Genomic DNA, 27,208 nt, shown 5'->3' with positions numbered 1-27,208 from the left:
AGGGCAGTCTCAAGGCTGCGCTGCGTGATGTTCAAGCCTGTCCGCCTTGTCACTGCTCCAAGCACTAGGTATCGTACCTGACACTTTCTCGAGCAAGCCGAAGCAGGCAGCCTGCAGCCTGTACCCGTGCGCTGCCAGTGTACAAAGTGTAACCTACGCTCTGTAGTATCTGCTGGGCGACGTCGACAGAGGCTTCTGCTCTCAGATCTCAAGGCCTCTCTGGAGGTATACGAGGACGTTGCGATTCTTCGTTGCATTCAACGAAACACGTAAGGCATGCGTCGCACGACGAGTAGCGTACACATAATACTTCTCATTGTATTCTACACGTATGTACAGTTCGACTCGTAAAGACAGGATGTCAAATGACGACGACAGGATAGGTACTATTGTACAAGAGGACAGCCGTATCAGAGACTAAGACGAAGGTGGTGCGACGGTATAGTTGATTTTCGAAGGTATAAATACCGCATGATGCGAGAAACGCTTGCTGCCTGAGCTAATAAAACGAGCAATAAAGAAACGCTGCTTGGTAAATGCGACGAAGAGAGATGATGCGAGTGCCGTAAAGTCCATTCGTGAAGCGATATGCGGGCGTAGACGTTTTTGTTGATGCTAGCTACGGAGACGGTGGTGAGATGATCATGTAACATGAGGCGTTGTCCTGCATTGAACTTGAATGACCAGTCGAATACGATACGATGCTTGCTTGATGATGCGAGATATACTTATGATTGCACTTGATTCGTATGATGCTGTGTTGAGATCGATGATGTTTTCCGGATTTTCAAGGCTTTTAAGCATGCCGAGACGAGAAGATTGCTGCAGATGCGATCGAGGCGAATGGAACGTGTCACCGCTCTCTAGTCGGCCTCAGTAGCCGTAGTATGCGCGCTGTAACAAATGGTCAAAGACGCATCACATATTCATGAGCCGGACTCGCCATGCGATCGAAGAGCCAGATGACCTTGGAGCCAGTCTTGCAGCCACGGAGCGTGACGATGTGCCCGCGGATAGAGTCATACAGGAGGCACGCTGATCTTTGTCCGCCTGTGCCGTCTTCGTCAGCTACATGTTTCAGCCGGATACCAGATTCACATACATTGGGCAACACGCTCGCGATGAGCTGGCTTCCGGTGACGGACAGCGCCAGTCAACAATCGTGACTCTGCGCCCCCTGTGAAGAAGAAGTTCAAGTACACATCAGACTACATGCCTGTAACACTTACCCCTTGGCAGGCTCGCACATGCGCTTGATGATCTTGTCCAACGTCTCCTTGCCACCCTCTTTCAGGGCCTTCGTAACAGACTTCACACCTTGTTCGTTCGTTGCGTATTCAAGAAGGCCAGCCAAGAGATGGTCTAGGGCCATGTCCCGGTGCTTTTTAGATCCGTGCTCGAGAACTTAATTGCGCGCTTAGCGCGAGCAAAAGTCATCGCTGGACACTCACTGTGTTGGACGCAGTACGATCCCCACTGACTTTTGCGACTCGGCAAGACTGCTGACCCTGGTTCAGCAACTCGTCGATGATGCCATCCTTCGCCGACTCTTCGAGGTTTCAAAGGCATGCTGCGAGACGATTCGTTTGAGTATCAGCAAGGTGGGTATGAGCATACCTGACAACGAGGGAACCAGTCTCGTGACAAGCTAGGCGGCCCACTTGCCCTTGAGAGATCTGTTGACACTGCGAACAGGAGTATGTTAGCGAGCATGTAGACATCATACACACAAGGCCGACATACTATGCGAAATAGGAGGTGCGGGGACGTCCAGGTCAGCTCCATGACCTGCATACGGACATCAGCCTTATGTCGTCACATATACAACGGCTGATACTACCTTGCTCCAGACGTGAGACGCATGCTTGTTCACGAGGGTCTGAGCAGGATCGCCGAGGAGAAGCTCGGAAACGATCAACAGCCTGACGTCCTCTTCACAGTCCAGAGCTTTTTGCAGGACATGACACCCGTAGCAATTGGTCGCTAGGTCGACAACGCGACCCCTATTCAGACATCAGAAGGATGTTCCACTCGGAGCGTATAGATGGATGGTTATGTACCTCATGCAAGCGACAATCTTCCGACGCTCCTCAGGCGAAGCAGTCGCCTCGAGGCACCGCTGGACAGCCCAGTTTCCGAACCTGATGTCGCAGCCTTGTCAGCTCCACCTCAGGACAGGTCTGCTCGATGCCTTACCGATGAGCCATCATCTCAAAGCCCTTGGAGCATATGGCGTCCACGATCTTTGCCCGCTCGGCACCGTCAGCAACCTTCAGCTTCTGCTGAAGGAAGATGGACGCCTGCTGGTCCGACGACCTGATAATGCGGTCGACGAAGAGAGTGTACGGCGGCGAAGAGGACGGATGAAGCAAGGACAAGAAGTTGATCGGCTATGAGAGGACGTCGTCAGCGTGAAGAAGAGAACCATTACGTACGGGAATAAGGGCTTACCTCGTGAGCATGCGACTTGCCACTGCTGTGGCTCGACTGGGACGATCGAAGAGTCGATTCAGGTGCAAAACTACCTGCCACGAAGTCGGCCATCGACCTCTCGTCTGCTTGGACCCACCCGGAGGGGGCCCGCATGCGAGGCTGCTGGGTCCACGACTGCTGTTGACCGTGAGCGGACTCGAGGCGACGATGCGTGGGCTGGGGATAGGCGGCCTGTAGGAAGGGCTGGGAACTCTGAATCGGCGAGGAGACTTCAGACAGAGGCTCAAGGAAAGGAAAAGTGCTCGCGTCCCGCTGATGCGCGGACGGAAAGCCACTCCTCGAGACGACGTGAGGATCCCTATAAGGGTCGCTGTGCCTCGGCGGCGGCCCAGTCTCGAAGAGACGATCGCCCTGATAGCCATTGAAGACACCAAGGCCGTAGTGGCTGCCGTCCGGCTTGACGTCGAACGTTTTCGTGGAAGGAGAATCGGAAGGAGTAAGAAGAGCAGTGTTCGAAATGGGAGATAGATCAGGGGACGCCTGCGACGATTGCTGCGGCTGCCCGAAGGTAGTGACCAGCTGAGGGCCGGAGCGGGAGAGTTGAGGTTCAGAGTGCGGAACAGCTGTTCGACATGCTGGTAACCTCGTCAGAACTGACTACATGCGCGCATATATGCGTTGATTTGGACACCTACGACTTGTTCCAAGGTCGGAGACCCTTTCTTGCGGCCGTCGCCGATGGCCCCGACGTGTCTGCGCATACGACTATCCGCACCAGGAGGCCCGAACAGGTCCTCGCAGGTGCTAGGGAATGAGCTCGTGCGACGGGGATCCGGACGAATCGGGTGGCCGTTGCTGTCGACACGGGTGAACGAGTCGATGGCCTTCGTCCAGGCGGTCTCCGAGGGCTGCGGCTGGGGCGCCCAGATGGAGGCGTGGATGCTGCGGCTCGGGTTGGGGAGCGGCATGTCGAAGAAAGGATCGAAAGGCCTGGCGGCGGCGGGCTGGTCCATGGCGGCGTAGCAGGTGATGGAAGATGGCGGAGAGGAGGCAGAAGGGAGAGGGCGGGGTGAAATGGACTCGAACATGGCGAGGGTTTATAACGGGCGGGTGGCGGGTTGACAAGTCACGACATGGCATCGAGCAACGACGGGCCGTGTATGGCAGCCAGTTTGCCAAAGACGGACGTGCACGCTCTCCACAGCGTGACGGAGCGGTGAGCGCCACCCTGGACCGCCGTGCGTCTATCACAGAAGCCCACTTCCTTGTCACCCAACGAACGACGAAGGCACGCGGATCCCTTCCATGCACATGCCACCGACGCTCGCTGGTGGCGCAGGCCCCCGCGGCGGGCTGCGGCGGGCTGCTCGCGTCCCGCACGCTTGTTCGCACCGATGCCGTATACGCCTCAGATACATTCCAGGCGTGCGCGGCGTGTCGCGAGTGCGTGCAGACGGAGGCGGGGTGTGTGGCGGACTGGACAGCTGCCACGCTCTGAGCGACGGGGAGTGACAGCTGTCCACATCCAGCCAAATTGTGCACTCCCGGCTCACGTGGAGTGGCGGGCCGTCCCCACGGAGCCGCGTTGACGAGGGCGAAGGCTTCGTGGCGGCGAGCGCGCGCACCCCGTCGACTGCTCCTCAGCGAGAAGTCCCGTCGTCGCCTGTGTGCACGAGTGCTTCCATGCGAACGAACACTCGAGACACAGATGCGCATAACGTTAGCACAGGGAAGCTTCGCAGAGGATTGATCTACACCTACCTCTGAAGGACGAGCTCGTACGACTTCCTTCCTAGGACATCCAGCAGCGTGAACGGTTTCACAGGAAGGTCAGGAACCCAGTTTATTGTGATGGCTGTCACGTTTGTCGTTCGTAGCCGGTTAAGGACGTGAAGGGATCACTACGTAGCTCGCATTAGTGCAGCCTACATCCATAACGGGACCAATTCACAAAACATCACGCTACTCACCTGCGCTCGTCGCACTTTATTGCGTGGAACTGGCCTAGGGCGTTTCGGTGTAGATTGTCAGTGATTGTCAACTTCATTCATGCGCTGCATCGAAGGAAAAGATACAAGTGAAGCTAGATTTATCCGATGGTCTTCTCACATCGCACCGTGCATCGGTTGCTCGCGATCAACGCCATCGCATTAGTGGCATCGTACATAGCTAGTGATGACTTCTTTGCCGTACTCTTACATCCCAACCACCAGAACAGAGCTACAAATGCGGGGGTAACCAAAAATAAGCAGCGCAGGCATAGCACAGACGACATCGAAAGCAAATACGCGCACTAAAGATCCCAAGAGACAGCCTACTCCCCGCCGCCCGCGAGCTCCAGAATCAATCTACATGCGACGTCCATGAATACGAACGGCGAGACGACCTCGTCCTCCTTGATGTTGATCTCCTTCAGGGACCGACTGGACTCGAGCGACGCCGTCTCGCTCAGCGTCAGGTCCGGATGCGCCATGTCGAACAGCCCGCGCCCGGCTCTGTGGACGCTGTATACGTCTTCTTGTGGTGGAAGTCGACGAGGTAATTGATGGAGTCGACCATATACAGCTGGAGGTTCATCAGAACCTGCAGTCAAAAAACGCCACAAAGCTCAACGTCAGCGCTCCCTGTACACACGCCACGCGCGGGCCGAATAGCGCCCTGGATGCGCGGCGACGGAACACGACACGCACCACGACGTCCTGGACTCTTGCCCGTGATTCGATGAAATATATCGACGACGCCGCACGCAGATCAACGTAGTGCGGCGAGTCCAGCTCTCTATTCCGCTCGATATGCGCCTTCTCCCGCTCCGCCGCACGCCACCGAGCCCGCCCAGGTCCTTCTTCGCCTTCCACTCCATCCCGATGGTCTTCAGCGTCCGGTAGATCTCGAGCATCACCTCCATCGGCGGACTCCTGCTTCGTATGCCAAAATGCCACTTCGTCCGGTGCTGCTTCTTCTCTTTGAAAGGCAGCCGTTTGGCGGAAGCGTAGGACGCGAGATGGTGCTGTTCGGGAAGCTGATCGGGCAGGGAAGAGTTGAGCACAGCGAAGTTGTTGACCTCCGCTTCTTGCGGTGTAGAGAAGTCGAGTCCGTCATCCATATCGTCTTCGTCGTACCCGCCGAATTCGTTGTCGAACGGATTTTCTTCGAGATCGGGAGGCCCCGGAGAGAGCGCACTAGGTGACAGCAAGTTTCGTGGCTGTGCACATCGTTAGCTTGTCGTAAGATTAGTTCGGCCGAGTATCATATACTTACGTCCATGGCAGCCAGCTGCGCGTCCCTTTCTTGCTCTTCGAATTCGGCTACTGCATCGTAGCCAGTCAGCCATCGTCCGTTGAATGTAGACGTTCCTTACGATCTCTTCCCAGTCTCCTCTTGTCCCTCAACAGCATGTACGCAACCTTCACCGCATTGCCCTGCGGACCGTCATCTCTCCTCAGCGACTCCCAGACGTCCTCCTTGTCTACGCCCTCCATCCTGGCCGTGAGTTCATCTACAACATCCTCTTCGACCCTCCCCAGACCATCGATGATCTCAAAGTCGAGTGCCTTCACCGGCGGCGTGACGAGGGACGCCAGCGTTGGTAGGACAGCCGGTTTCGGCGGTAGGGGTTGGAGGTAACGCGGTAGCTCGGTTTTATAGAAGGGGTGCTGGAGGATCTCAGGGACGGTTATCCGCTTGACGGGGTCGACCGCGAGCATCCGTGAGATGAGGCTCTGCGCGTCGGGAGATAGGTGAATGGGCATAGTGTAGACGCCCTCTGCAATGAGCGGCGTCAGCAAGGCGCATCGACCTTCAGTTTACTAGGACAACTCACGGCTGATTTTAGTGAACAAGGATGTCACGTCCTCATCCTCAAACGGTAGCCGTCCGCAGAGCATGACATATAAGATCACACCGCAGCTCCAAACGTCGATCTCTGGGCCTGTGTACAAGCCGCCGCGGATGACCTCCGGCGCGGCGTAGTTCGGGCTCCCGCAGCTCGTCTTGAGGAAGTCGCCGTCCTTGATCTCGTTCGACAGCCCGAAGTCGGCGATCTTCACGTTCTGGTCGGCGTCGAGGAGGACGTTCTCGGGTTTGAGGTCACGGTGGACGATCTTGAGGTGGTGGGAGTAGTCGATGCCGGAGATGATCTGCTGGAAGAACCGTCGCGCTTTATGCTCGGGCATCCGGCCGTGCTCGACGATGTAGTTGAAGAGCTCGCCGCCTGCATACTCGAGGACGATGATGATGTCGGTGGGTGTTGAGATGACCTCGTAACTGGAACAGAGTGGTAGGTAAGCAAGACAGTCATGCAGAGGGTATGCATAGAGTGACATCAAGGTATTATGTGTATGGATGGAAGCGGTGAGGCATTCATGCGGAGGTTACACAAGTGTCGCGGACACTGACGCGAGGTTTGCGTGTCGGGCGAGGAAACACAGCAGGGCAATACTTCGCTGTCATGACTGCATGTTTCGCTACGTGTGCACAGAAAAAAAAGAGCTAAGGAGCATACCAACGAACGGCGGCACCGTGACCGATGAACATTCCGACTTCCAGCCCCTCCGTTCCATACGCTCAAAACCCGACATCTTTGCCGCCCAGCACCCTTGCGCGAGACATCGCAATGCATCCATTGTCCCTGTCATCTCTGAATAGGCAGCTGACTTACAGTTTGATGATGTGCGGATGCCGAAGCATCCTCATGTACTCGACTTCGCGCTGGACGCGATTCTTCGTCTTGGTCGCCGCGATGACCTGTTTCGAGATGAACTTCATAGCAACCTTGTGTCCAGTGATCGTATGCAGCGCCACTGGGACCACCCATTCAGTCCAGTCCACCGCGATGACACTCGAGCGGTACTCACTCTTGACCTTCCCGAACGTCCCTTCCGCAATCTCCTCGATCACCGTGTACTCACCCAGCTTCGAGGCTGGGAACGTCTCCGAGATGTACTCCGCCATGGCGACACAGCAGCAGGGTTGGCGAGTGCGTCGGTGGCCAATCAAGTAGGGAGACACGAATGCGGGGTAAGCTTAAGCAGCAGGAGGTGGCGGGATCACTTCAGAGGCGTCGTATTGGTCATCATACCCCGGACGGGATATCCTAATCGGGAAGTCGTCGGCCGCGTGCTACTCAACGCCGGCTTAAAGGTCCAACCGTCTCCCTCCTCCCTCTTACTCTCACCCTGCTCTGCGCATCCACGCTGACACGCTGTATCATCGTGCTTCTAACTCATCAGATTGAGACAATTGGCGGGTTGACATTCTATGCTCTACTGGAGGCCGATTGGTGGCAGCATCAGTTACTTGAACTTGCCTGAAGTGTTTACTGTCCAGTCTGCGTCTACTTGGTGATGTCTTGCATACAATGACGTTTGTTTTGCTTGAACTGACCCAAGTATGTCATTCCGGTCTCCGGTCCGCAATTCATACACCTTATTCTCTGCAAATTTGTCCTGGATTGTACTCAATCTGCCAATTGTCCTCCTATTAGGGTAATTCTGTTTATCGCGCACTGAGCCACACAACACCTGAAGCGCTCCCATCGCGAACGCCGATTACGTCGGCGAGCTAAAGGGTTTATACGACCCCTTCGCCGCTGTGGCTGTACTGTCTTTCACTTCCTACCGGCCACTTTCCGAAAGCCACTCGCCCTTCTCCGTGGTGTGTAATTGTTATGTCACAGGAGTCTTCGAAACTCTTATTCTATCGTGGGTACTGCTGATTGATACACGAGAGTAGCGGTATGGCCGGCATGCCAACGAGTCTGATCACTTTGAATGACGACGTCTTCGCCACCCTCGTCTCTTACCTCGATTCCACAAGTGCCCATCGACTCTCCCACACGACACGCGCATTCTACGCGTCGCTAACCATCACGCACTACAATATGTCACGCTCCGCTCTTTCGTCAAAGCCCTGAAGTTCTTCACCTACATGCTCAATGATATGCCACATCGTCTCTTCGCTCTACACGAACTGCGATTGCACTGCGTAGTCCTATCTCCCCCCGAATTGCGCGTGCACGTCACCAACGAGACCGAGGAGCTCTACGCTGCGGGAGCTACGCTACTCGCCAAAATGCTTCGAGGAACGGCCAATCTGCGCACGCTGGTCATGGACTCAGCCGAGGTGTGGATGTCCTACGAGCCTCAATTGATCGAGGTCCTAGCCTCGATGCAAACCCTACAGGAGATAGAGGTGCAGTTCGTTGGAGCGAATACTGCGAAGTTGATCAACAAGATGCAATCAGCCCCCGTCCGCATGGCCTTCAACGAGCCTCGACAGCGAACTCGAAAGCGTCTTCTACTACATCCTCAGCTTCGTCTTCCAAGTGTCGAGTATCTCTCAGCACAGGATCCCCATAACCTACCCGAACCAATCGAGCTTGCGCGGGATTTCCCCGTGTCAGAAATCTTGACACCATGTACAGCAGTTCCCGTATCAGGCCTGGAGTTTTGTAGACGGTTACTCACCCGCGCCACCTGGCAGAACCTGGAGCGCATCCGAGGCCCACTATCCTCGTTCAGGTATGGAAGAACGTTGTCCCCGTCCATCTATGTCAATTGATCCGCCAGCCTTCGTACACATATGGAGGCATATCATGGAGTGGGTCTCCCGCCAGTGTGGCGATAGATCCGGGCGCACGCGCAAATACCACCTCTGCAATGAGCAACATCGACCCTGTTGCAGTGATTGTGGAATTAGATGGAACCTGGCATCGTCGAATGTAGCATGGCTTATTGCAAGTGCTACACGCTTGCGTTATCTGGCTGTTGCGATCTATGGTGATTGTCGTCAACTAGACATTGCGAACTGGTGGGTGAGTACACGTATGCTTTCTTGCCATGAAGTCAACTCACTGACTGCGAGATTTTCAGACTACGTTGTGCTCGGCCCTTGCAGATAGCAACGTCATCTGCTTTGAGCTTCGGTTCCTGTGTGATGCGGGGGATTCGCAGTCCGTTAACGGCGCCACTTCTGCATCCAACGACTCCAGCGTGTGCTCTTTCAAGCAGGAGCTCGTGGACGTCCTTGGGGCCTCTGCTCGCAAGACACCCATTACACTTCGCTACCTCTCTCTCGACGTACGTCCTGAGGGAGAGTCGCTTTGGAGATACGACTTCCTCGCTCCAGACCATAGCCAAGTGCTTACGACATATTCTGACTTGCATTGGTGGAGCTTGGAAGGTGTAGAGGCTGCACGGGTCGCGAGAGTGCTCGACCCGGCCAAGGGAGAACGGATCGCTGCGTATCTCCGTTCGGTCCGATACGACTACACCGTAGACTTCGACGGTTTGTCTGTCCTTTCCCTTGCTGGCGGTTCTGACTGACGTTCTACTAACAGATCGCAATGTCCAGTTAAAATACTACTCAGCGAGGGTGTCAACTTGTTCACATCGACGTGCGTGCGGCTCGGGGGCTTGAGTTGTAGCTAATATGTCAAGGCTATGCAGTGGAAATCATGTATGTATATGAGGACGATCCTAACTTGTGGAAACAACGGTCTGTTGTCTGGCTGTAAGTACTTAGTGCTTGGTCTATGATTGATTCCCTTCGGTGTCGCTCAGAATTCTGAAGATCACTCAGTACGCACTTCCATACGCACATGTTTAACGGCATCCCCATGTGGCATACCGGAGCCACATCAGTCCCGCCGTGTTACAAGGTTCTGTCTACCTGACACTACTTAAACTCGACAGCTGCCCTTTGCCCCGATAGAGCTTCAGTGAGGAAACCACGCCGAATCGCTGGTCTGGTGAACAACAGCACACTCCACAGGTAAATGTTCAGGTGTGGTGCTATATCTCACCGCTGACTTTGCGACCAGCGACCAGTAACTACGAATCAGTGGATCAGGACGGATGAGCGCTGCGTCCACAAGCGACTGTCTGACTCGAATGTCAGCGACCCTTCTCACATTAATGACGACGCCTCGGCATTATCGTCTCCTACCTTGGTTCCGATGATGCACGGTCACTCTCTACACGGCACGCGGAGTTTACCTCATTGCCTGTCATCATGCCCTACAGTCCGTCACTCTCCGCTCTGAGTCGAAGGTCATCGATTTCTGCATCTACATGCTGGGTACAATGCAACATCGCCTATCCGCTCTCCGTGAGTTGAGGATCAATGTCTCAATGCGTCGCGAAAGCGGGGCATATCAGCGCCACTACGACGGGATTCGGGGGACCTACGTGGCTACTCTGCTCGCCGACCTATTGGAGGGAACTGTCCACCTCCGCCTTTTGTCTCTGAAGTCCGCCGAATGCTGGGCAGCATACGAACCACGACTGGTCGATGTCCTGTCTGCTATGAGACATTTGGCGGAGATAGACTTGGATGTTATAGGGCCAAACACCTCGAGATGTATCAACAATATGCAATCCATGCCTCGCAAGTTGACCTTCAGCTTACCTCCGCAACGGGTGGCCCGCCCCACCGATCCGCCACTACTTCAGCTGGACCCACAGCTTCGTTTGCCCAGCGTGCAGTACCTCGTAATCCTAAATCCACGGATTCACTTTGCACCAAAGCTAGCGGATCTCGCGCGGGCATTCCCTGGGGTCCGCAACCTTGACATCAGGCTCCGAAACGGCTGGGATTCCCGCGGGCATCCCGCTCCGGTGGTTGAGTGGCCAGCATTGCAGTATGTTCGCGGCCCCGGCTTGTCATTCGCCGAATGGCGGAATGTCACTGGCATACATCTCTTGGAGTTGGACTGCCTGATTGCGTCTCGGATAGTGCGGGGCCAACGACCGACCTTCGTTGGCGGATTCCTATTGCCTACATTTCCTGCAACGACCCTCACAGCGGTGTCGAACGTGCAGCCTGTTGCACTTGTAGCACGAACAGACTCGCAACTCGACGCCAACTTCTGGTCACAATTCTTCGTCCGCTCGGCACGTCTCCGATACCTGGCCGTCGAACTGTCCGACATATGTTCATATCGCACATGTGGGATAGATCTAGCCCTTTGGTGGGTGAGTGCACATTGATGCTACGTTGCAAAGCAACTCAACACATACTTATTGCAGTTATCCAGGCCAAAGTGAATGGGGCTATCGCAACGAGTGCCATCGTATGCTTGGAAATCCGTTGTCCCCTTCGGCGCGACACACATGAGCAACTTGCTACTGTAGGCACAGGCAACACATTTGACGACGTCCCTTCGTCCGAAGATATAGTCTTCCGTGCATTCCCCGCATCTGTACCAGACACGGCTCCCCATCTTCGCTACCTCTCTCTCAACACGAGCCCCGACCTGGCGGAGGGTGGCTCACCTTGGAGACATACCTTCGTGGACCAAGAAAACAGTCAGCAAGTCAAAGTATCCCCGGACCTACGCTGGTGGTGTTTCGAAGGCGCGTCACACGCACGATCGATGAGGCAGCTCGATGCGGCTAGGGGAGAGCAAATCGCTGCACATATGCGATCGGTCCGTTATGACTGCAGCCGACCCTTTGACGGTTCGTACGTTATGTGCTGCGTGCAAGATGAATACTCAATGTTCTTTGCGCAGAATGCGATGTCACTTTTGAGAGATGACAATAGTGCGTACCTACGCATGACTGTCTCCAAAGGTCAACCTGTTACACGACCATGTATCACGAGATCACGAAACATACTTAGAATACCATCCGATGATGATAGCATTTGCCCTTCCATCCCTAACATCCTACTCTCGCTCTTCTCCCTGAAAATGCACGGCCAGCCTCAGCTTCACATGAACGACTGCCCGTCTAGGCTCTCGCGACCGTGACGTATGTGCCGCTACCCTCGCGGTATGTCGCGGCATATGATCACCATCAGACCATTGGTGAAAGTACCAACTTTGGTGTGCGAACGGCGGCGTCCGGGGATGAACTGCGTAGTCATCCTGTGCGAGGGAACCAGAGACGACCCGCAGGCATGCCTATTGTTTAGGGGGAGCACGCAGTAGCAAGCGTCCGGCATGGGGTCTTGCAAAAGTACAGGTGCCAGAGCAGCATGTTGATTAGCCCTAGGGCGTCCGCAGTCAATATGACGACCTCGTGGTAGAAGAACATCTTGTCTGTACGATGTCCGAGTAGCGACCAGGGGGCGATCTTGGCGTTTGACCTAGACCTCATCTCGATATGGGCTGCAACGCTGGTCGTCCCACCCTATGCCTTTTTGATAACATCTTTGACAAGTGTGAAAGCTAGCTGGTGATGCTGCTCTTCGACTATGCACCCGCGCAGCTCACTCGTTCCGGAGTTATTCACCTGTCGACATGCCAGTGACGGACGACTCGCGTTACGAAAGGTGAGCGGTAGTAACAGATATCATTCAAAGGCGTACACATCATACCCTCCAAACCCCACACGCGTGCCACGTCCCTTCTATTGACTTCTGCAAGTGGCCGCCTGCCAGTAGGCGCGAGGTGGCCACGCCAGACAATATTTGAGCCCAATTCAGGACATACATGCATTTCCTGACAGCTTGTCGACTTCAAGGGGTGCCTATCATCGTCAGAGCGGTTTCCGAGTAAGAGAACAACGTTCAGCGGAACCAAAAGTGGAACGCGGCCTCAGCCACTTGGCGACGCGCGCACGTGCCTGCCTCAACTCAACCGCGCCGTTCAATCGCGTTGCCGACTCTGAGTGACCACCCATCCTGGAGTCGTTCCTGCATCCTCTCTTCATCCAGGACTCGCAACACAATATGCGACGTGCACAAAGTACTAGACACTATGGCGCCCATCGTTGGCCTTGGGCGCTGATGATCTGGGATGCTGAAGGAAACGCCAGAGGAATCCACGGAAGACGTTCTGCGACGACAGCTCATTGAGAAGACAGAGAGTGCGACAGAGTACGCTATCGTCACTGCACAAGTCATCTAGACTCGAATGACCAAACTGCGCTATCCGATTATAGCTACAGACCCAGATCCAATCGCTGCAGGCCCAGCTGGCGCAGCGACCACCACTAAACGCCGTTCAAGAGTTGCAGAAGGAATACACGAATCTTGATATCCTCTTGCAAGGAACTCAACGGGAGAACGAGCGATGCATGACTGAGCTAGAGAGGTATAGTATCTATGCTCTTATGGCTATCCGCCACTGAGTCTCCAATGTGTAGAGGGAAGGTACGAGAGAAGATGTTGGAGCGCGAGTTGGAGAAGCTGGCAGGGGTGAACTGGCAGGTACGAGACGTTGTTCGACATAGCCTCAACTAGATGATATAATCGTTTGTAGGCGAATCTCAATATCGTTCCTTCGACTACGCCTTCAGTCATGCCCTCACGGTCTGAGGTGTTCGCGGTCCGAGCGCGCCGACAGACTCCCGGGCAGTGAACGCTACGGCGCAGACCACTCTGGCTCACATCGAGCAAGTCCGGATGCTCATCCTCGGAATGGAGCAACGGCTGCAGTCCCGGGAGGATAAATTGATGAAGACCATCGAGCGTGCGGAAACCGAAGGTGCTCGATTCGAACATAGTAACAAGTGCTCTCCGCGACCTGCTGAGCACCGTCTGGAACATCGTTATTTCCCCGCACTCCCCCCGGTACAGTGAACGGGTACATATTCAAAGGAATGGTCATGTCGGACAGTTTCGCTATCTGTTGTATGTATATATCATACCCCACGCTATCTATACCTCACCGTCAATGCGGATGGTCAGTTGTCACACTACCATAACTGATCCATAGATCAGTTTGCCTCGAGCTCGACTCAATGTCGTGAACGCAGCTAAGTTGTTACAAGGTCAGCCCGTGATGACTTCCAAGACTCGCCTGCGAGAGCTCCTCGAGCGCATCTAACTGAGAGACTGTTGATGTTCCGTGCGAGCGCTCCGAGTCCAGCGCGTACGTTCGCTTGGGCATGGCTACTTAGCCGGATGCTAGTGGTGTGCCTTGGTGTGTGCACACGCTCATTATCTCCTTGGCCGGGATATTTAGCTTGGGCCAACCAATGGTGGTGAAGGTGTCGGCATTGACCGCATGGAGTGGAGGTTAGAGTGGGCGGACCCAGAATCAATGGTCACGTAAAGCCGATGGCAGTGATCAATAGAGACCCTGCTTTCAATGGGCGTGGTCCACACCTACCACACTTACGGTGTCTATATGCTGGATCAAGTGGCAAGTTGGTCTGCTGGCGGAGACTACTCAGAGAAGGGCTACGCGTGATTCGCGGAATTGATAATGTGGCTACACTGAACGCACCAGCGATATTGGCTTCGATGAACCATAATTCATGCCGACCGTATCTTCGCCGGCTTTGACCGCGGTATGGAACGCAGCGCTTGCCTTTGCTTAAGCGATCCCGACGTCAATTATGGGCAAGGGATAGCCGGCGTGATGGAGAGTGGGAGGGAGACCGGCGACAGCGGTAGAGCTGAGTCGTCTCAGTCGGGGGTCAATTTTGAGATCCAGTTTTACTCACTTGCCACGATAACCAAATCTCGTGGGCTTCCGGAAGGCAAGGGCTGGCGGTAACCCCTGCATTCTTGTAGCCCTGACAGCTTGATTGTTATCAGCCTTCCTCGAGGTCGCGAAATTAAACTCAGGCATGAGAATTGCGGTAAGAAGGTTGACTGACCCAGTCACATCTGGTTCGGAGAGAAATTAGTGGGAGCATAGGGCCCGGGTACGTGGCACGTGAGGGCGGTGGTGGTAGATTTTAGTCGCGAGAATTGAGGATGATGCAGACCCTGTCGCCATCCTCAGCGTCAGCTTGCATCTTGACTCGACGATAAAATTACACATATACCCGCGATGTCATGTATCAGTACGATCATGGCTTCGATGCTGAGAGCTGTCTTAACATAACACGTACCCTCTGCTTTCAAATGAGATCACGACATGGATCAACTGGGAGCAGACGCAACTCCGGACACAGACCTGACTGGCAGAACAAAGCATCGCAATGCCAGCCGGCGCACCGTGACGCTGCGGTAGCCACGGCTGCTTGACAGATGCCTGAGTAATCAGAGTGTGAGGAACCACCCTGTCTGTAGCCGTGATGTCATATTCCCGTACATTCCCGTACATTCTCGTCACTGCCCTGTACAGTATCGCAAGCACGCGTGTGGAGGCCAAGTTGTCGGTATACGCCATTAACTGGTACTATCAAAGTATGAGGTGAGTCCACTTGAAAGAGAAAGCAGTCGTGAGAGGCTGCACAAGGAGATTCGTACCGTTTATTCACGAGCGGAACGCAAGACCGCCGGAGGAATTTGACGTCCGTACGGTGCGGCGGTGCGTTCGTGGGCGTTCTAATAGAACATTCTCCATGAACCCAAGATCTAGAATACGGTCCTCGGAGCTGAAATCGTTAACGAGAGTAGTACTCCGCGGAGAATACAGTCTGAAAATGACCCAGAACAATGAGTTGTTATCTTCGCTGCAATCACGACAGACGGGCCCCCGTCATCTTGGTCAAGGATCTATCAAGTCTGCGTCGCTATTCACATTCAACGGAGGTCGCCTGAAAGGGACACGGAACAAGGGCTTACGGCGGCATTGGGGCCAAGGCAATGCCATGCTAGCCGCATCATCGAACCATTGTATGCGCAGCGGAACGCCCATGCCTAGGAATTCCCCTTGAACCTTGGATGCAATATGTTCTCAGCCTCATGCACTAAACTGCCAGACACGCCACATACCTACCGTAGGAAGCTTCAGTGTCTCGGCGCATGTGGTCAAAGAAGCTTGAAAACGGTCTGTAGCATGCGCTGTCTAATGAGAAGACCATTGAAGCATGCAGCGGCTACAGCCGTGGAGAAGCCTGTAATGGTACAGCATGGGAACAAACGTTACGTCCTGGGTAGCGCACAACCGTGCACGGTCCTGATGTGACGGATGCGCCGCGCATGCTGGCACGGCGGTGTCCTAGAGAAGATGACAACTGCATTCCAATGGAATTCCACTCACAAAAATAATTCAATCCTTGGAATGCGTGCGGATGGTCCTGACTCGCACGCCGCGTAATGGGGTACATTGCGGGATTAACCTTGCATGACTTGCACTGAGAAGTCTGTGGGCCACCGGTATCTGAGGAAATGGAATGTCTTTAGGAACGCCGCTTGAAAATTGCTCAAGGCATCTAGATACCCATGACATAGATGTCCACCTGGTTCAATGAAGCGGTACTCACTTTGCGGAAAATGCTTCTACCTTGCGCAACCCTGCCGAATCCTGTGGCGCGTCGGGCCCGCTCACATACCCGAGAACGATTACGCGGAAGGTTTCACGCGCCAACATACTTGCACAGATCGTAATCATGCGTGCCTGTCCGAACAGATAAAAATAGGCGGGACGAACACTAGCGCTGAACTATAAGTCTTACACGTAAACCGTTGTGATGAGACACACAATATTCGCTCGTCGCTCACACGATCCCTTGGTCGGCACAAGATTGCATCGAGTCTTGCTGGCCCTTGATACGCCATCCGAAGAGTCTAGAGTCTTCTGAGCGTCCCGTGCCAAATGGAACAAAGGACCGACGTGTGCAACAGCGGCGATGTCCTACTTCGGATTGAGGGGGAGTTGTGGCGCTCCGCCAGACATGCATACGTCCAGGCGCTCAAGCAGCCATTCAACGCACCGTATTAGGTGCGACAATCCCGTCTGACGCGCACATAGTCAGTCTTCTGGACGGGTACGAGAGACAACGGGCGTTACCAAGCACGTCAGAGGCAAATAGAGTTTTGATATACTTCGTGCAGAGCGCCTTCGCCTCAGGCTCGACCTCTCCTGAGCAGTGCAGTCGCAGACGCCACGAGTTGGCGCTGGGAAAGCGAGAATTCACCGATGGGCAGTAGCGGCAGCAGATGTCCTTTGGTGCGGTTGCAACATCGGAGCGATACATTTCACGGCCACCCAAACTGTGCCGAACGTCAGTCTGCCAGAGCGGGCGATTGAGGGGACGCCCCAACAGGTACTGGCTATAATTGAGAACATGTCGGATGACTGGCTGGCAGGGTTTGGTGCACTCACGCAGAGTTCGCACGATAAACACATCGGGCCGATTGGTCGATGGGTCGATTGACTCCTCAGCGTGTACGCCTTCTGCTGAGGAATCCGCTCCACAGCGGTGATGGACAGCTGGACAGAAGTCTGGTGAGATATGTTCGCTGCGACATTTTACGTCTTACATGAGAGGATGAATGACATATCCGGGCGTTGACTGAGAAGGGCGGTCCACCTGACGGAGGGCGACGAACGTGCCAGTTGCGCCAACAGTGCCTCCAAACTTTCTCGACCGAATTCCCGTGGGTCTTGTTTTGCTGAGCGTGAGCCGTGAAGATCGGATGCGAAAGAAGATGCCACCAGGGTCACTGCAGCATCGCGACAGTCAGTCGTGTGATCAGATGCTCTGCGAATAAGATCCTCAGGTAAGGCACATAGCCCAGAGTTACTAACGTGGGTAAGTGAGAGGTTGATGACGACTGCCCTTACTGGATGCGATCGTGCATTTCATACGAACTGTCAAGTAGAATTTGTTTGGGCTTCAATTCAGCCCTGCACCGGAGCGACCAAATCCTAGAGGTTGCCTGACCATCGATATGACAACTGCAAATCATACTTGTCAGCTTCAGCAGACCTTGGCTCTTGGACGAAGAACATACCACTTACCGAAGAAACGGATGTAACCGCACGCCCAGGCGTCCCAACAAGATTGCACCCGGTGTCATCGCCGGCCGACGATTAACACCGGGACGTCAGCGCGTCAACAATAGACAAATTCAACAAGTTGCAATTCGCAACACGATGTGATATCACTGCCGCACGCGTCGGTCAATCTGTCGCAGTACGTACTGACTTCGCGCTCACACCAGGGCGTCCCCATCCGCACCAACCCAATGAGGGGCCCTAGAGTGTGGCGCAGGACCACCTGCGCCGCACCCTTTCCTCAATCGCACTCCGCGAGCGACCCTCAAAGATGCACCTCGCCGTATCCCCTCTTCTCCCCATCGCACGGGCTCCGGATCATCCTTGCCGCAGAGATCGGAGAGAAGCGCGGCGATATCTTCTAGTGAAAGACAAACAGCAGGAGGGGGACGCGAGGCCGTCTCGCTGCTGGACTGTCCAAGTGCGATGTTCGGCGCCTAAACAGGCCCGGGGCGGGTGAGAGACGACCATCTCTGAACGACCTCGGTGCGCCCGTGCTTGCTTGATATTGACCGAGACGCCTGCCGCCGCAAGTACTTCGCATGGGAGAGGGAAGCGCACACGAATCGTCGGAGCTTGCGAACCCTCAGGGTCCGCACCAAGGAGGCAAACACCAGCATCGCGCGTGCAGTTCACGTCTGGCCACCCCGCTGTGGCGCGGGTCGCGATGCGCCTCCCACCCAGCCACAGTCTATTCGCGTCGGGGTACGAGCGAGGCGTGGAGCCAATCCTGAGGCATACATTCTGTAAGGCCAAGTCGTTTGCACTAAGGGAGTACGTACTGAGGTACTCGCCGCAGCGGCGGTGCGTCACGCATCACAGCCCGCGCTCCGTTCTCCACGACCGCGGACTTTGACGACGTCGTTCGGCTGCGCGTGCTTGCAAACGTCAGCCCTGCGGACTGCTCACGGCGCGCGAGTAGAGAGACACGTACGTACTGGTCTCCCCAACGCGGCCTGAACTTCTGATGAACGTTTGCTGCCGTGTAAAGAACCAAATGGGGCAGCCTAGCAGGAGACGGGTGGTACTGTCGCTTCGGCTCGTGGCACTCGCGTGGGGCAAGGAGAGGAGAGGCGAGCTGGGGAGAAAGCGTCCGTGCGGGCCTACCTCGACCCGGAGGTTCGCGCGGCTGCGGGACCGTTGAGGATAGTTTGTGGGCGCGTAGTTGTGCATATTTGCATCCCAGACTGGCAGGTCGGGGATGCCTCGGAGGTGCCGGTTGGGTGCTAGCAGCCACTAGTGGCGGGTCGGTGTAGCGAAACTACAAGCAGCGGGCCGCCGTCCCTGGTCTAGACGTGCTAGTCTGCGTCAGAGTGGTGCACTTGACGTTAGAGACTGATGTGTGGACAGCTACCGAACGACTTGAGATCGGGAATAGACTTCGTACCTCGCTCGCCATGCGCGCACACGCGATACCGTAGTGTGGCTTGCCTAACTGGAAGCCGCGAGAGGAGATGGCTGACAACTTACCATCACGAACAACGTTGTGATGCGCCGAGCCGCGGCGAGGCCAATATGCCGATGTCATCGCAAGCGACTGTATTGCGGCTTGTCCGCGTACGGTGCCACCAGATCGTGTTTCCCCGCACGACGTCGTGCCCGATCTGCGCATCACACCACCTCTGGGGCACCAGGGCCGCCTATTACGAAGTAAGTCCGATGAGAGCACCCAGGGTAGAAGGACGAGTATCGCGGAAGTGCCGCTTACCTGTGCATTCCGCTGGCATCGAGAGAGAACAGCACTGCCGAGAATAACAGACCAATGAAAGATGTGCTCATCCCACAGTCAAGCCGGCCGTGTCTTGCCATTTCCGAAGGCAGTGAAGCCCTCCGGGCGGAGGCAGTCACGGGTCCCAAAACCCGTTCCAGGCCCGCCTACCATACCTCACGAGAGACTCGGACGGCATGTCTGATAACGCCGTTAAAGCGACCGTGCTCGAGCTGCCGCAGGTAAAGTTTCGGAGCAATGATACCACGTATTATACTTACACGAGCACCGGTACCGAGTGTGATTCGGTCTGCTACATAGCGATGTGAGCACGCACGTTCGTACAGCGCCCGCCGCGTCCGCTAGCTCATGTAACGGCATCCAACTTCACGGCAGCGTCGAGATCGGGGCGGCCCGTTGCGGAGAACATGAACGTAGAAAGAAAGGCCGCTACCGCCCGGCGCTGCGCCGGATGAAACGTTGAACCGTTGAACTCGTTCTACCACATCCGGTTCTTTGAGAGCATCCCAGACCGTTGCCGAGGTTGTCTGCCCCATTACGGCCAAAGTGTCGCACCGCCTTCGGCGGTGACATAAATCGACGCGCCTCAGGCGGACCCAGCCAGCAGCCCTTCGTGGTTCGCCTGCCTGCCGGGCAACTAACGGAGGCGTAAGCAGGTTCACGGAAGACTCACTAGTGCAGCCCATTACACGTAATGTGCCGATCGAACCTCTTGATGCTCCTCAGGGCTGCCCGCGCATGAATTGAGAACCAGCACGTCCGGCGTCGAGTGCGGCTCCTGGAGAAATTGAAGGCCTGATGGCCTGGTGAATAAGAAGCAGAGTTTGTGGGGACGCAGAGGTGCGAGACGTAAGGGAACACCGGCTTCACGCGATCGCGATTCGAGACCCTGTGTTTTGAGTTATTCTGTGTGGCGCGTAATTACTTCTGTGCAAACGCACAATCGAGATGCGCAGGACGCCCTGCGCTCCATAGCTCTCCTAGCCTAGGCTGTGTAGTACGATATGTATGTATTGGGACGTGCGCTCGGAGACAGTCTGCGTGACAGCCTGGCGGACAGAGACGGGACGCTGGGATGCTCCCCGCGCAGTTGCGACACGGTGGGCGATTTGAATAACGGCACGCGCCGTGCTGCGCTGTGCAGCAGGAAGATGACGGAAAAGGCATTGTGAGCAGCGCTGCCAGGGTCACAGCGCGCCTGGATGGCTGCTAGGCGGAGTTGGGCTCGGAGTGGATCGTGCTCGGAGTCCGCTACGCGACGCGATCCGCGCTGGTGTGCTGACGCATCGGCGGAGTGTGCGAGCTGATGCTCATGTCGGGGAGCGAGGCGAGGGCGATAGTGACGAAGATGAGATGTGCCGCGGGCCGTGCATGCATCAGAGGCATAACGGCATGGAGAAGATGGTATCGACGGGAGAGCTAATTCGGGCAGGAGCAGAAGCATAGCCGAGCGCGCGGAGAACAGGGAAGGAAGGTCGTACAAATAACTGTGATGGATGCGTGGCGGCGAGAGAGGTAGCCATTTGTGGTAGGCGACAACGGCGGACTGGCGCAGAGCGAGGATGATGCGGACGTGACGGGCGGTGGACGGCGACGGGATAGTTACAGAGACGTCGGTCGCGCACAGGGGTGGGAGACGAAGTACGTACGTACAAGAGACCAATGTATGACGAAGTTGCCACGCGTGCGGATGCGAAGGCGAGTAGAGTTTGTTCGGGGCGGGGAATGGAGGTGATGCGAGCAGAGACCACGGTGCGGTGCCGGGAGCCGGACGGCCAGGAGGAGGCGTGGGGCTCGCTGTGAGCCGTGGACGACGCGTCGGTGGCGAGCGAGTAATGCGGAGATGACAGCGTGGGTCGCGCGGGAGACATGTGGTTGGGACGAGGAGAGGAGGAAGTGCGCAGCCCGAACGGCGATGCGTGCAGAGCGGCACCAGACGACGGCGGAGAGCTGGGCCAGTGCGCGGGCCGGGCGTGGCTGGCGAGGATCGGCGACGCGGCGACAGATCGGCGAGCGGCACGGATTCTCCCGCGAATGAATGGCGACGGAGGAGGAGCGGGCAGCTTCCCGATATGGGAGGAAGGCGGATGGACGGCGATCGCAGAAGGCTGGGACGCGAGATCGGACGCACGATGCGGCCAATCTCCGTCTGCGCATCTCATTCTCCGCTTCGCTCTCTTTCGCTCCCTCCCCGCCTCTCCGACTCCCCAACAGGCGCCCTCTTCCCGCCTCCATAAATCCGCCACCCACCATGCACCACCGACACCCCCTCCCCCGCCATGCCCGCCCGCCGCCCTCTCCCTCCCCGTCCCCGACGACGTCCTCTCTCGTCGCACACCGCCTCGGCACCATCGACCGCCTCGGGCCTCCCACCACCTCCCGCTCTCCTCGCGACAAGCAAGCACGTCTACAACGCCCTCTGCTCCCAAAATGCACCCACTCTCTACAACGACATCTTCTGCACCAACTTTGACCACCGCGCTGCGTCTCGCCGCCTCGGCACCCGTGCGACCCGCTCGCGCTTCTGTACCGCCCAGCTCAAGAAGGTCTGCCGCATGCTGACGCGTGTCCGGAGTGGCGACATCTACGCACCAACACTCGAGGCGATCTCTGGACTGCTTTCATGATGATGACAGAGAACGACGGCAAGAACTACTCTCAGCTCGAGTGGGCCGGGCTGGACAGGTTCGCGGAGGCAGTCATCGTGAACCGCTCATGGGAGAATCGCCATATGCATCACGGCTGGCCGGCCGAGAGCACCGTCAACTCGCTGGCCATCTGGTCGTTGTTCGTGATGTTGGACACAGGTGCGTGCGAGACGATCCTTCGACGTACTGGTTTTTACTGAATAATTGCTACGCGCTCCAGACAAGCTCGCGGCCCTTTCCCAAGACCGCAGGAATGTTATCATCGAGCGTATTCGTCCGTACGTCGTCACCGCGCTGCGCTATCCCTCGTTCCACGCTCCCGACAAGCACTTCTCCTTCCCGCTCCCCGATAACCTTGAGGGCGACTACCCGTACACGCTCATGACACCCCACGGATTCTACCCGCAATATCGGCATCCGGACCATCTACGCGAGTACCTCCCACAGTTCGGCATTAATATCGTGATCAGCGCGCCGCTCATCGCGCAGGTGCGAAGCTGCTCTACCTCACCCTTACGAGACGCGCCTGCCGCACCACCCAGAGCTCCCGCTCAACCGGGACCACGCAGTCGCGCTGGGCGCACGTTCATCGCACCTACGATCGCGGACATGACGAGGCGAACGCGCACCGTGCCGTCACGCTCGCTCCGCACGGTTCGTGGGACTGGCGCGAGCAGCTCGATGCCGAGCAGGGCGAGCTGGAGGACGACGGAGTATGGCGGACGACACTGACAGCAGCGAGCGCTGCGTGGGACAACGACTGGCACCGCTGGTGCGGGTGCATTGACCCGTGGGTCCTGACCCGCTCAAGGGCGTCGTGTACACGCTCGGCTCGCTCAACGGCCTCTGGCAGGGTCGGCTCCTTGTGCGTGTCAGTTATCCTTCCTCTATGTCCAGCGCGACTGACACCGCATTCTTTTCTCATGCCCCGCGAACAGGTCCCGGACGTGAACCAGTACGAGGCGCTCGTGACGTCGACTGAGTTTCCGCGAACTTCTCGATCATGAACCCGCGCCTGATGACCTCGCCTTTGTACATGCGGCTGAGGGAACATCACTGCATCAACCCGATGCAGCCGGCGGAGGCTGGGCTGCCCCAGTTCGACGGCGACATCGACGAGGGCATCTGCAACGCGTGGTTCCCGAAGGTGAGCATCACGGAGCACGGCGGGCGCGTGCGCATCGAGGACGAGCGTAGGAGGCAGGTTAGTGATCGCGGCGTGTGTGCGCGTATGTTCGTGTCGAGGGTGCTGAGTTGCGGGTGTAGGTCACATTTACGAGACGTTCGTGCAGGGGCGCCCGAACGGACATGACGAGGCGACGTGCACGCAGTGCATCCTGCGGAGGGAGGACGAGGAGGCTGAGATGGCGGCGAGGGTACGGATCAATGCGCGTGCGGCGAGCGGCGAGCCTGTCGACGACGGGCACCACCATCACCACCACCACCACCATCATCATCATCACACCACTACGTCCCCCACGACGATGACGACCCCGAGGCGTCCGACGTCGACATGGACGCGGTGCGCGAGCTCGCACAGAACCGTGCGGACGCGCAGAAGCGCTTGGCCAGAACCCCGACGCGATCATCGACGAGGTCATGGACGATTCGGAGTTGAATACGCGGACGACGAGTACGCGGAAGACGAGAGCGAAGACGAGGTCGAGGAGTACATCCACAACACGTGCAACGGCGTGTGCGACATCATCATCACCGGCGAGGTACGTCTCTCCTTCCACTTCACCTTCCACTCCAGTGCTAGCTGTGGCGAACCGATGTACTGACTTGCGGAAGCAGACTCTGCTGCGCACGGCCAGCGTGGAACCACTACCGCTTCTACGGCCGTGTGCGCAAGTGGGACGGGCTAGTCGCTCTGTGCGCGTCCCTGTCGAGGACCGTGGCCTTGGGACGTATATCTTCAGGGGTACATCGTCGGCGGGGTGAACTTCGTGGGCAGCTGGCGCGCGTACGCGCAGAACCCGCATGCGATTCCGCTCGAGGGCCCGTTCATCGCGAGCAAGCGTGCGGACGCGTGAGGGCGCGAACGATGCATGAGTCGTCGGTGAGTGACGGCGTGCCGCCGCCGAAAAAATGTACCATACAGGCTTGGAATGTGTTTGACCATCCCGGATGTGCGTACCGCGGATGTGTGTACGTTAACGATATTGTCGAGTTCGCGTTCTCAGTCCCGCTTATGTATTCGCAGCCCCATATATCCCCCCCTCATCCCATCTCGACGTATGGCATATATGACACCTTACATATATATGCATCCACTCTAGACATACAAGACGGACGGACGGACATTGTGCTAGCACAGCACGTCCCACCTCGCATACCTTCCATTTCCATTTCCATTTCCGCTTCATATCGCTGCCCATCGATACCTTTCATACCGCGTTCATGACGCGCAGGCGGCGCTTCATACATCACCCGCTTTTGATGCGTGCTATTTGATTTCGGCGGTGGTGCTGTGTTGGTCCAGCTGTACTTCATCGTATGTGGTATGGTCGGGCTGCTGCACGCCGTCTAGGGCCTCTGGCCCTTTGTATTTGCTATCGTGTATCACTAGTCTCTCCCGGATCTCTTGCGCGTAATATAATGGACGAACGTTCTTGCACGAACGTGCCCAAGTGCCTTCCCTGAGTACATCGACCCCATCGTCGCGTGCTGGACGTGGTTGACATTGGGTTTGAGTGCGACGCGGTACTGTGCCCACGTGACCGCGTCTTGCCGCTGTCTGCCGCGACGTCGCCCGTATCTGCCTCGGCGAGCATCGAGGTCTCCTGAGTCTCAGGCTCATCGAGGGCGTGCACACGAACTCTGGTCTTATCAGGATGAACGCTATCCTGCTTCCACCCACGCTCGAGCGACGCACATTCGCTCATCTGCGGTCCAGCAGACCAAACAGCTTAGACCGAACCAGCTCGGAGGACTACGCACTATGAGGATCTACGCCGGGAAGCTCTTCGACCCGTACACCCTCGAACTGCTGCCACGGAGGGTGATAACTACGTCGGCGGACTCGGGCCTCGTGCTCGACGTCCAGCCGTACGATGCCGCGGGCGAGGCGGGCGTCGACTTTGCAGATCCTGCGATGGTCGACCTCAGGGAGGCGACCGTGCTGCCCGGGTTCGTCGACGCGCACATCCACCGTACGTGCCAGCGCTCCCTCATCCGCGGGCTAGATAGGTGACGCTGCGTGCGGGTCCAGTCTTCCTGCACGCGTACGCGGAGGTGTCTTGGGAGGACCAGGTGACGAGGCAGAGCGCCCCAGAGCGGATCGTCCGTGCGACGCTGCACGCCCGTCGAACGCTTATGGCCGGCTACACCGCCGTGCGGTATGTCGCACTCTCTTGCATCCCGCGGAGCGCCTCGTCACCGCTCGCACAGAGACCTCGGGACGGAAGGGATGGACGACGCGGACATCCACCTGCGGAAACTCATGTCTGGCCCAACCGATGATCCCGGGACCCGCTACTCTGCTCAAACCGGGCGTTGACGACGACGAACACTTACGGTACGCGCTTCCGGAACATGGCAACGGTTGACCGAGACCGCCGCGCAGGGCCGAAGAGCAGACACACCTCAATCAAGACGGCGTCGAGGGCGTCACGGGGGCCGAGGTGGTCGACGGCGAGGTGGAATGCGTCAAGGCAGTAAGGAGACAAGTCGGCGGAGGTGCCGACTGGATCAAGGTGCGGTGTTCTCGCTGTGCATGCCGGCATCTCGTCTCCTCACCGGATATCGCTTGTCGCAGGTATATGCCGGTGAATATCGGATTTTGTCCTATTTCGTCGGTAATGACCGTTGATACACTGCCTCGCGACGGCGATCAGACTACCGTCCGCGGTCAAGGATGGTAGATGTTTCTACGGCCGCGGGCCAGACGGACATTGCCACCTTCAGTAGGAAGGAGCTCGATGCGATCGTCGCAACCGCACACCAGCTCGGCGTCAAGGTTGCCGCACATTCGGCCCACTGGAACATTAACGGCATGGTTGTCGCAAGCGGGCCAGGCTTTCACACAGTGGAACACGGCTACGACATGTTATTCGACAAGCCGGACGCGAGACACCTGCGTGTCTACAGCGGAGATATGCAGGCATCAAGACGTACTGGGTGCCGACCCTGGCGGCGTACTACTCGATGTCGAAGGCGTCTCCGGCAAAGTGGGAGAATTGCAAGCATGTCTTTCGGCGTGCATTGGACCGCGGAGTTGAGGATATCGCCTGCGGCGGAGACACGGGCGTGTTTAACCATGGAGAGAACGCGCTGGAGATGAAGTTGATGGTCCGGCTGGGTGCGGACTGGCGTAAAGTTCTTCGGTGGGGAACGTTGAATGGTTGGCAGTGCATTCGGAGCATGGCGTGGGAGGGCGAGGACGGCACCGACCGTCTGGCACAGGTCGAGTTACTTCGGAAGACGTGCGGCTGGTTGGCGACAATGAAGTCCCGTTCGGCGCGGTTAGGAGAGGATTCGCAGCAGATGTCATTGCGACGAGCGGGGACCTGGAGAAGGACTTCGAGAATGCCGTGGATAGCAGCAATATTGTCTTCGTGATGAAGGGTGGGAGGGTGTACAAGCGAGAAGGGAAAGAAGTGGTGTAGTCGCCGTTTCAATGTAGCTCAGAAAGTCAGAAGTCGATCTTCGCCAGACAGCGAGGGGAACTGGTAGCACAAACATACTGGACATGGACACGGCACAACTTGAATGTGTCTCTTGCCTCGCGGCAGCCGACAACCGACCCCAACGAATCAGTCAGGAACAATG

General features: G+C 56.8%; 8 protein-coding genes across 8 annotated transcripts; 5 read left to right on the top strand and 3 right to left on the bottom strand.

The window, feature by feature from the left end:
- Positions 1-873: 873 nt before the first annotated feature.
- Positions 874-3,446, bottom strand: B0H18DRAFT_954756 (armadillo-type protein; the record flags this gene model as incomplete). The annotated part of the gene is made up of 12 exons (XM_048042288.1): positions 874-894; positions 923-1,068; positions 1,146-1,177; positions 1,230-1,404; positions 1,452-1,570; positions 1,618-1,685; positions 1,744-1,788; positions 1,841-2,003; positions 2,061-2,141; positions 2,197-2,390; positions 2,452-3,056; positions 3,092-3,446. 12 exons carry the CDS (start codon positions 3,444-3,446, stop codon positions 874-876), a joined length of 2,004 nt encoding a protein of 667 aa, XP_047893697.1.
- Positions 3,447-4,517: 1,071 nt separating this feature from the next.
- B0H18DRAFT_1006266 (kinase-like domain-containing protein) lies at positions 4,518-7,622 on the bottom strand. The gene is made up of 7 exons (XM_048028641.1): positions 7,091-7,622; positions 6,254-6,696; positions 5,838-6,196; positions 5,252-5,635; positions 5,124-5,231; positions 4,937-5,016; positions 4,518-4,880 (listed from the first exon to the last, which is right to left on the bottom strand). Exons 1-7 carry the CDS (start codon positions 7,381-7,383, stop codon positions 4,748-4,750), a joined length of 1,800 nt encoding a protein of 599 aa, XP_047893696.1. The 5' UTR covers positions 7,384-7,622; the 3' UTR covers positions 4,518-4,747.
- Positions 7,613-9,946, top strand: B0H18DRAFT_1006260 (uncharacterized protein). The gene is given in 7 exon segments (XM_048028640.1): positions 7,613-7,794; positions 8,161-8,246; positions 8,339-8,826; positions 8,952-9,151; positions 9,172-9,244; positions 9,303-9,755; positions 9,768-9,946. The coding sequence occupies 6 exon segments, from the start codon at positions 7,790-7,792 to the stop codon at positions 9,753-9,755; spliced, it is 1,305 nt and encodes a 434-aa protein (XP_047893695.1). The 5' UTR covers positions 7,613-7,789; the 3' UTR covers positions 9,768-9,946.
- A 211-nt stretch (positions 9,947-10,157) lies between these two features.
- On the top strand, positions 10,158-12,626 carry B0H18DRAFT_1006250 (uncharacterized protein; the record flags this gene model as incomplete). The annotated part of the gene is made up of 4 exons (XM_048028639.1): positions 10,158-10,203; positions 10,425-11,405; positions 11,468-11,895; positions 12,249-12,626. Coding segments are annotated over 3 exons (1,509 nt in total), but the record flags the coding sequence as incomplete, so codon positions are not given.
- A 393-nt stretch (positions 12,627-13,019) lies between these two features.
- Positions 13,020-15,227, top strand: B0H18DRAFT_1006244 (uncharacterized protein). Its single transcript, XM_048028638.1, has 9 exons — positions 13,020-13,147; positions 13,184-13,276; positions 13,320-13,471; positions 13,524-13,587; positions 13,640-13,689; positions 13,713-13,882; positions 14,730-14,907; positions 14,985-15,095; positions 15,155-15,227. The coding sequence occupies exons 1-7, from the start codon at positions 13,136-13,138 to the stop codon at positions 14,879-14,881; spliced, it is 693 nt and encodes a 230-aa protein (XP_047893693.1). The 5' UTR covers positions 13,020-13,135; the 3' UTR covers positions 14,882-14,907; positions 14,985-15,095; positions 15,155-15,227.
- A 1,513-nt stretch (positions 15,228-16,740) lies between these two features.
- Positions 16,741-18,254, bottom strand: B0H18DRAFT_343320 (uncharacterized protein). The gene is made up of 6 exons (XM_048037670.1): positions 18,221-18,254; positions 18,023-18,168; positions 17,542-17,762; positions 17,069-17,491; positions 16,961-17,014; positions 16,741-16,912 (listed from the first exon to the last, which is right to left on the bottom strand). Exons 2-5 carry the CDS (start codon positions 18,079-18,081, stop codon positions 16,983-16,985), a joined length of 735 nt encoding a protein of 244 aa, XP_047893692.1. The 5' UTR covers positions 18,082-18,168; positions 18,221-18,254; the 3' UTR covers positions 16,741-16,912; positions 16,961-16,982.
- A 3,812-nt stretch (positions 18,255-22,066) lies between these two features.
- B0H18DRAFT_1118961 (uncharacterized protein) lies at positions 22,067-24,471 on the top strand (the record flags this gene model as incomplete). The annotated part of the gene is made up of 9 exons (XM_048033877.1): positions 22,067-22,333; positions 22,363-22,594; positions 22,656-22,924; positions 22,978-23,148; positions 23,247-23,300; positions 23,374-23,403; positions 23,511-23,639; positions 23,728-24,156; positions 24,358-24,471. The coding sequence occupies 9 exons, from the start codon at positions 22,067-22,069 to the stop codon at positions 24,469-24,471; spliced, it is 1,695 nt and encodes a 564-aa protein (XP_047893691.1).
- Positions 24,472-25,379: 908 nt separating this feature from the next.
- B0H18DRAFT_1085040 (uncharacterized protein) lies at positions 25,380-27,045 on the top strand (the record flags this gene model as incomplete). The annotated part of the gene is made up of 7 exons (XM_048031863.1): positions 25,380-25,590; positions 25,650-25,776; positions 25,829-25,882; positions 26,004-26,140; positions 26,275-26,465; positions 26,528-26,831; positions 26,861-27,045. 7 exons carry the CDS (start codon positions 25,380-25,382, stop codon positions 27,043-27,045), a joined length of 1,209 nt encoding a protein of 402 aa, XP_047893690.1.
- Positions 27,046-27,208: the final 163 nt, after the last annotated feature.

Source organism: Fomitopsis serialis (assembly GCF_022376445.1).
Source record: "Fomitopsis serialis strain Sig1Antser10 chromosome Unknown B0H18scaffold_31, whole genome shotgun sequence".
In the NCBI taxonomy this organism is placed as follows: domain Eukaryota; kingdom Fungi; phylum Basidiomycota; class Agaricomycetes; order Polyporales; family Fomitopsidaceae; genus Fomitopsis; species Fomitopsis serialis.
This window is presented reverse-complemented; position numbering and strand designations above follow the sequence as displayed.